Source organism: Phaseolus vulgaris, chromosome 7 (genome assembly GCF_051622355.1).
Source record: "Phaseolus vulgaris cultivar YP4 chromosome 7, ASM5162235v1, whole genome shotgun sequence".
In the NCBI taxonomy this organism is placed as follows: Eukaryota; Viridiplantae; Streptophyta; class Magnoliopsida; order Fabales; family Fabaceae; genus Phaseolus; species Phaseolus vulgaris.
Genome location: NC_143504.1, coordinates 58,688,044 through 58,696,487, shown reverse-complemented (window position 1 = coordinate 58,696,487; position 8,444 = coordinate 58,688,044). Strand labels below are relative to the sequence as shown.

Genomic DNA, 8,444 nt, shown 5'->3' with positions numbered 1-8,444 from the left:
AAATGATTTAAAAAGTTTGATCTGTTAAGGGAAAGCACATTACTTTTGAGCTTGAAGTGAGGGTGATACATAACTTCTTCTCATTAATATTGACATTACCAATCTTTAATGATGTGTTAGTAAAGATAAAAGAAATAGAGGGAATGAAACTGTGTAGTGAGAAAAAAAATAGTGAAAATAGTTATTGTTTGATTTAAAATGATAAGGAAAATTAAGCAAAAATAGAAATAAATAAACTATCAACATATATGTTTGGATTGGTACATGATAAATATATGTTCCTCCTAAAATTTATAATAGATATTCTGACATAAATTTTGTGAAGATTTGACATAATATAATCAATTCCCAATTTAGTATGATTATTATTTTTGCATATAAAATGGACTGCCTTATTTTCTATTTGACAAGACACTTGTAATTAATTAAAAATAATAATTAAGTTAATAATAAATCTGTTAATAATCTGTATTTTTTTTTCTAAATCTATCCTTATGATATTTAAAGCAAAACTACATTAATAGAGTTGCAAACGAATGTGATTATTTATTTGTATTCTCTAATGAAACTTTATGTTATTAATTTTTATTATTTATTATTATTTTTTAAATATAAGTAAATCAATTAAGAATATTTTAGGGAAAGATTAATTAAAATATATAAGACTTTATAAAAGAGTCTTATCACTAAAGACATATTTTTCTAAAGAAAATCATATAAAAAGGGACAGATAGATACCATAATTATATTGCAAACATAATTGATTATCATTTTATGACAATTTCCAATCATGAGAAAATTATTTAAGATCCACACTCGATTATTTCATTGATATTATTTCTGCTCTCTTTTCTAAGAAAATGTATTCACAAGTCCACAAATTTCAAAAAATTGAGTCTTGATTTTGCAAATATGTTAAATACTTGAAAGTCTTTTTTACCATCCATAACGAATTCACATGTGAATAGAATTGTGGGTATATGAAAAACATCCATAACACTTTAATCATTTTGAAACATCTACATAACACAACATATTATGTTATCTTATGAATTATTCATGGACAATTTCTTACTGCATTTCCTTAGTTCTTCCTGCATTTTTATAATTATTATAATTTTAAAAATAACCTTTTATAGTATAGATTTTACAATTTGAAGTCAATTTTTTTAAATTGTAAAATTTAGAATGCAAAATTAGTTTTCAAAATTTATAATTAGTGGATATTTCTAAATCTAAAAAATAGTTTTCCAATTATTGAATTTGGAAGTCAATTTTATGTTCCAAATTTTATTATTTAAAAATCATTATGACTTTCGACCTATAATTCAAGATATAAAGTTTACTTCAGAATGGTAGAATTTGGAATACAAATTGTCTTCTAAATTTTATAATTTAGAAACTATTTTCTGAATTCAAAAATGATTTTTGAGTTGTAAAATTTGGAAGTTAAATTTGTATTCTTAATTCTACAATTAAGTCATTTTTAAATTTATAAAATAATTTTGGAATATAAAATTGGCTTCCAAATTTCAGAAACAATACACTACAAGAAAATCATGAAATAAAAATCAATTTTAGATAAAAAAATAATTAGTTGCTATAGTAATTAAATTAGAAACCATTTTAGAGACTATTTTTTTTTTCTAAATTAGTTTTTATTATTGTTAAATGGATTCTAAATTGGTATTTAATTAGCGACCAAGGTTTTTACTATTAAATAATTGATAGTTAAAATTTTGGTAGCTAATTAAATACTAATTTAGAAACTATTTAACAATAATAAAAATTAATTTAAAAATATATTTTTTTAGTTTTTAAAATGATCTCTAATTTAACTATTATAGCAACTAATTATTTTATTTTTTTAAATTGGTTTCTATTTCATGATTTTTTTTAAGTGATGAATTCAAAATTTGAAAGACAACTTTGTATTCCAAATTTACAATACAAAAGTCTTATGAATTCTAGAATTCAGAATACTATCTGCATTTTGGAACAAATAAGATGATGAAGGATGCAAGAATTTAGGTTTAATTTTTAGTTTCACTAAAAGTAAATCTAACTTAAAAAAAAAATATGGAAGTGCAGTAACAAATTGCCTTATTCATGAAACAAAAAGAATTCAAAGATAAGAGTCTTGTTCTCATGTTCGGAAGAAGAAAAAAAACACCAATTGTTAGAAGGCTTAAAGTGTGTTCTACATAACAAGTCAACTCATAAGTGGTGTACTAAAAAGCATCACACCTTATATAAGTGGTTCAAATTCCGTTTTTTGAGGAGATTTCAGAATTTAGATGTTCACATTTTGAAGATTTCTCAGGCAAAGATAAAAGGTTTACTTAGTGCAATTTAGAGACTAAATTAAGATAAAACACCGAAGGGAATCTCTGTGTATTCTTGCTATCTTTTATTAGATACACCACAATTATAGGTCATTGGTCAAAGTCACCAAACATGATACCAAGCAAATAAATTTGGTACATGCGACAAAATCCTAGTTCATGTGATATTATGAGTTAGACTAACGTTATCCCCATCATTTGGTTTATAAATATTCCATGAAATCTTTGGAATTTTCACGACCAAAATAATAAGGTGGTTATGTAGATGATGAATCGTGAGATAGAAGTCATGCACTTTTTTATTGGATGATACCAATGCTGTATTATAAAATGCCATGAGTATGTTCATAGTAGTTGATTTAATGAGTTTTTTTTTCCTTCTTCTTCAAGTAGTATATTGTTTGATCTCATGTCTCTTTTTGGTTTTGTACAGAAATCATTCATAGGAAATAAATCCATTCAAAATATAATTAACTATGAAAGTTAAAAAATAAATCCATTCAAAAGATAATTAACTATGAAAGTTAAAAAATTATTATTATTGTAAGAGTGTTTAAGATCTCACATATGCTAAAGATAGGACATTGAATAATATATAAGTGAATGCAAACTTTAACTTATAATTGGTCTTATATGGTTAATTTAAGCTTAAAGTTCACTTTTTAATATGATATCAGAATCATTTAGAATCTATCCTAACAACATTTGTTGAGTTTATCATATCACTCGTTATCGAGTCGCTATCAAATCATTCATATTATATATAGTCTCATATACGAGTTTAAAGATTTTGACGTGCAGAGAGTGTATTGAAATGTGCAAAATTCACTTTATAAAATTAAGTTAAGTTTAAAATTTACTTCTTAATAAAAATATTAATCACTAAATTTGACTTTTCTTATTTCAATAGTTTGATTGATGAAAAAGAAGTATTCCATGAAAATTAAGTACATAAAGTAATTTTAATTTATAAAAGAATTTTAATTCATTTTACATACCCATTTTTTTCTCTTTTATGATTATTTTTAAAAAAATTACGTCACATAATATTGTTTCTAATATCTAGATGCACATAAAGAATATGCAATTGAATATGAATAAGCACACAGAATCAAACGTTCTAATTTTGTTGTTGTCATATTATACACTGTAAAACCCTTTCTCTAGGAGGAATGCTAACATGTATTCGTTAGAGCATTAAATAAAGAATTAAAAATTTAAAATATTATTAAAGAATATCATAGTTTTATTTGGTACACACAAAATATTATAATTTTAGTTGGCACATAAAAAATATTATATAATTGTACCCTCTACTATAATATTTAAGATTTTTTTATTGATTCTTTAACCGATATCCTCACCCACTCATCACCAAAATTCTTTCTTATAGGATTTATTTCCAATTGTAAATAGATATATTTATTTAATATAAACTTTAGGATAAAATAATTCATAGGTCCTTCTCATTCCAAATTTGTTGGATAGAGGTATGCAATAAATATTTCCCAAAGCCTTTGTTTATTTCTCTTTCTGATTATATTTTTTATAGCCAATGCAGCAGAATATTTTGAAAAATGGTTGGAAATTCTATAGTTTCTTGTAGAGGGAGGAAATTAGATGAATACAATTATTTTTTTAATGGTTGGTGATTGGAAATTTTCCAATAAGATTGGATTAGATTTGATCTCATATAATTGATTAAGTCAAATTTGGTAGCACTGGGCAAGTGTTAATTTCTTACAGATCATGTGCCTCACATGCATTTTGTTACATCAAACTTTTCTTATTGTGTAGATTTTGTGAGACATTTCTCTTATTTTGTATAAAGGTTTCAACTAACTTTATAGTGACATGATAATGATCAAATAATTGATTAAAGAAAGATGGAAGAAAAGTGTTTGATGTGGCATTGGGCATCAAGTTTATTGTTGTTGTTGCTTGTTACAATACAAACTTGTTATAATATCTTCAAATTTTCTATCAAAATGAAAAGAAGTGATTTGATTACTAATAAGTCAATCTCCTAAATGAATTAATGATTTTGGTATCACTTATTGAAAATATTAAAAATGTAACCCCAATATATTATAAACTCATTTATAGTTTTTAGCTCAAAATTTAAAAATAAGTTTATAACTATTTCTTTATATATAATATTCCTTTCATGAACAATTCTAAAAACCCATGTGAACCAAATTATATAGAATAGTTTACCAAAAACTAGACATGCAATAATCTCAACTAAATAAACATTTCCCCATTTGAATTATTAAAGAGTTTTTCTCAAAAGGGTTAATTTATCAAGTATAGCATTTTAATATATAATATAAATAAAATGGGAGAAAGGACAAAAAGAGCAATGATCCATAAGAAAACTTCCATTGATGATTTTTCCATGTTTTTGACTTACCCTCATTTTGTGTATAGTAGGGGCATCAACATAAGTTGGAAAAAAGCAAAATAAGAGGATGATGTATGATCCTACACTTCCTATGCCCATATATATTGACTATTATGTACCCAAAACACATAAAAAAAAACAACAAAATGATAGAAAATATCCCAAAACTAAGTGTTCATCAATCTCCCACTAGAATCACAAGATGAGTCACATGGCAAGTTCTGATTCAGGCACATAACTTAGTCTTTCTTCCCACACCAACTTGGATACAACTTCATCTCGTTCAGGTACATGTTCCTGCTTCACAAAACATTCAATGATCATTGTCTCCACAACATGGCCCACTTGATTTAGCAACTTGATTAAGCCATTCTAATTAACTAACAATGATAATTAGCATTATCACCATCTTAACTCTTAGATAACTCAACCACAAAACTTTGTTTTTGTTCACAATCATTTCATATAAAGTGAAGCTAAAAGAAAATTGTTCACACACCTCTAACTCTCTAACCAGTTCTTTGGCTGTGGGGGCTGACACTATAATGCGACGTGCCTTTGGAGAGATAAAGCCTTCATCAACGGCCTTGTCAATGAAAGACAACAAGGAATTGTAAAATCCATCCACATTCAACAGACCCACCTGCACCACAAAAATTGTTAATCATAATAATAACTCCAACATATGCATTCCATTGACCATTTAACTTTAAATTTCTGTCGTTTCCCTCAATCATTTTCTATGTCCTTCTCCCATTCAAACGGAAAACCATCAAATAATGTAACGTGACAACGATTAACTAAACAAAATATCTTCTCGTGTGAATGTTGAATTAAATTCCCCACATGTGTAGGTTCCATTGTGAAGCTTCCTTGTGCTGCTAGAATATACCCTTTTAGCAGGGTATTTAACTAAGATCAAAACGCGTGTCTAATCCATATAATGTTCTATTAAGATATTAAAATAAGGAGATGGTGAATGAATGCGTAATATCATGCGTCATGTGGAAGCAAGTTGATTAAGGAAACAAGCAAAGATGAGATTTGACTTCTTCATTTTTATAATCACATAACAGAAATTCGATCCCAGAGAGATCATAAGAGGCATTTTTCATTAATTTGACACAATACTATATACTGTTTGGAAAATAGATGCTGACATAGATTTTAGAGAACCAAGTTCTGAACTAAGGTCATTAGTATCTCCTTTTGTGTGGAACAACTTTGTCTAATCACATAATGAAGCTGAGGAATAGTTCATACCGGTTTGCTGTGGATTCCAAGCTGAGCCCATGTAATGATTTCAAGCAATTCTTCAAGGGTTCCATATCCCCCTGGTGTTTGAAAACAACAAGACATGAGTAACAGCAACATGTGTTAATGTTGTACCACTCAAAGACAAAAAATCCCCACTTCACATGACTATGTCGTTTGTTTCAGTTTTGTGTTTGTGTCAATATAGTTATCAGTTATAATCCATACCAGGAAGGGCAATGAATGCATCAGCTTGACGAGCCATCTCAGCTTTCCTTTGATGCATATCAGATACTGCTCTCACTTCACCAATAGGCTCACCAGTTATCTGTATATCCAACATATACATTATAAAATTATTTATTGAGACACAACAATTTATTATTAGCTAACATCATCAATGTGGTAAAAATTGTACTATGTAATCACTGTATAAGAGACAGCATAGTAGCCAGAGACAAGAGTGATTTACCTCTATTGGCATGAGACTTCTTGGGATAACACTGCAAAAGTGAGGCAATGATGCACACCATCAGTCAAAAAGACAGAGGTGCAAATATTTTATAAAAGGAAAAATGATTACTCAATAAACAAATAACAAAAGAAAGCAAAGACCAATTTGAAGATGGATGAGTTTTAAGCATGTCTTGAAAGTGCATGCAAAGTAAAATATTATTGAAGGCAATGGTGTGGCTCCAATTCCAGAGCAAAAACTTTCCACTGTTAAAAGGGCTAAAAGGCATTCAACTTTTATCCAACAGAGCAAAGCTGATCAAAAGGCTTCTAACCATGGGTAAAGGTTAACACACTTTTTCCCCCTTTTAAACACCCCAATGGAACATAAAGCTACATTAACCACATCACATAGTAACCTTATATTTTATTTATATCCAAAATGCTCCCTTGCATCCAACATTTGGAAGCTTTAATCAAATAGGCAAAAACTAATGTCTAATGTTGCCTGTTTTTTTTTATCCAATGATGTCCTATTTCTTAGGAAACAGGGAAACACGCATGGGTCAGTAGGCAAAACAGAAGGATTAAACATCATAACCCACTTCGTTGTACCAATCAACAGAATGATCAAGTTGGTCTAAACACCATAAAATATAGACATAGAATGAGATTAAGAGAGAGAAAAAAAAAAACAAACCCCAGAACATGGCGTCCACCATCATGAACTGCCTGAGAAACTAGACCCATCAACCCCACACTACCACCTCCATAGACCAAATCAATCCTTCTCTCAACCTACAAAAAAAACATTGAAAACCAAACCAGTTAGACACGTGTCACTGAATTAATCATCATCATGGAAGAAACAAACAAGCCAAGTATATGGACACAAGCTGAATAAAATACTAATAATTTTACTATAGTATATTCACATAGTGGTCAATGGTAAAGTTTGGTGACAGGGAAAAATCATTTTAGGATGCAAATAAATTACCCCTCGACCACAGGGAAAAATCATGGAGGTGATGAAGCTTGTGGGGAATGCCAAAGGCTAAGAGCACGCTTCATAGTGTAATGATGCCAAAATTGCACGTTCATCCTCCTTGAAACGCGCATAGAACATTTCTTTCTCTATTTTTTTTTCTCAGTTGCAGAATTATTTGACACAAAAAAGAAACAGAACAAGAAAAAAAACATGTTACAGGCATAACATAGATCATGCAAGAAGGCTGCTCAACTGACAGCAGGTTCCAGCTTGCAATCTCTCTCTTTCGTGACAAACTCTTAACCTAAACCATTCTCATTCCTCATCGATCATAACCAAGAGTTCAGAGTTTAAGGATTACATTTCTCACCTAAAACTCATAAAATGAGAAAACAAAAGGAAACACAAACACCACACAGTTCAGAAAGAGGCAAAAATGAATAAAAAAAGCTAAGAGGAGAAACTGCCGCAGACTTTGAAGAAAAAACGGATTCAAATACTCTTAAATGAAGCAAGTTCATTGAACATAACTTAGTGAAAGTAATAGCTAATAGGACAAAAATATAATAATTCTAGGGTACCCCAAAATCAAGTGGATGAAGATTTTTTAAGCCTGCTTTCAAGTTTAAACCATTTTTCTTTTGTTTGTTTTTCTCACTAGAGTCTATGGAGATAAAGGCATGAAATTGGGTGTCTTTTTCATGTGAAAAGGACTTGTGTTGTGAAGAAGAAGATTAAGTGAAGTTGATGAAAGTGGTATTGTTACAGAATGCAAGAAAAGTGAAAGTGAGGAAACAAAATTACCATCTCCTCGCCTAGTTCCACAGCAGCTTCTTGGTAACTAGCTTTGTTACCAGAACTGCTTCCACAGTAGACACAAATCCTCTTGAACTTGGATTTGGTTTCTTCCATTTGTGGTGTGTGTGATGGGAAGTTCTGAGAGCAGAGAAATGGGTTGAGAATGAGAGAACAGAAGAGAGTGAGTATTTGTAATGGTGAA

At 29.2% G+C, this 8,444-nt stretch overlaps 1 protein-coding gene across 2 annotated transcripts; it reads right to left on the bottom strand.

The window, feature by feature from the left end:
- Positions 1 to 4,708: 4,708 nt before the first annotated feature.
- On the bottom strand, positions 4,709 to 8,444 carry LOC137827459 (cytokinin riboside 5'-monophosphate phosphoribohydrolase LOG7). 2 transcript variants are annotated; one of them, XM_068633609.2, is made up of 7 exons: positions 8,249 to 8,444; positions 7,157 to 7,254; positions 6,476 to 6,506; positions 6,232 to 6,331; positions 6,013 to 6,083; positions 5,249 to 5,392; positions 4,709 to 5,046 (listed from the first exon to the last, which is right to left on the bottom strand). In XM_068633609.2, the coding sequence occupies exons 1-7, from the start codon at positions 8,354 to 8,356 to the stop codon at positions 4,957 to 4,959; spliced, it is 642 nt and encodes a 213-aa protein (XP_068489710.1). In that variant the 5' UTR covers positions 8,357 to 8,444; the 3' UTR covers positions 4,709 to 4,956. The 2 variants fall into 2 exon arrangements, with proteins under 2 accessions (XP_068489710.1, XP_068489712.1); XM_068633611.2 differs by lacking the exon at positions 8,249 to 8,444 and adding an exon at positions 7,454 to 8,087.

What these genes read in the sequence shown, in the direction of transcription:
- LOC137827459 (XM_068633609.2), bottom strand. Translation starts at nt 8,356, where the DNA reads ATGGAAGAAACCAAATCCAAGTTCAAGAGGATTTGTGTCTACTGTGGA. An exon ending in GAAGTCTCATGCCAATAGAG is followed by an intron (nt 6,332 to 6,475) that starts GTAAATCACTCT and finishes TTGGATATACAG; the next exon opens with ATAACTGGTGAGCCTATTGG. An exon ending in TGCATTCATTGCCCTTCCTG is followed by an intron (nt 6,084 to 6,231) that starts GTATGGATTATA and finishes TTCAAACACCAG; the next exon opens with GGGGATATGGAACCCTTGAA.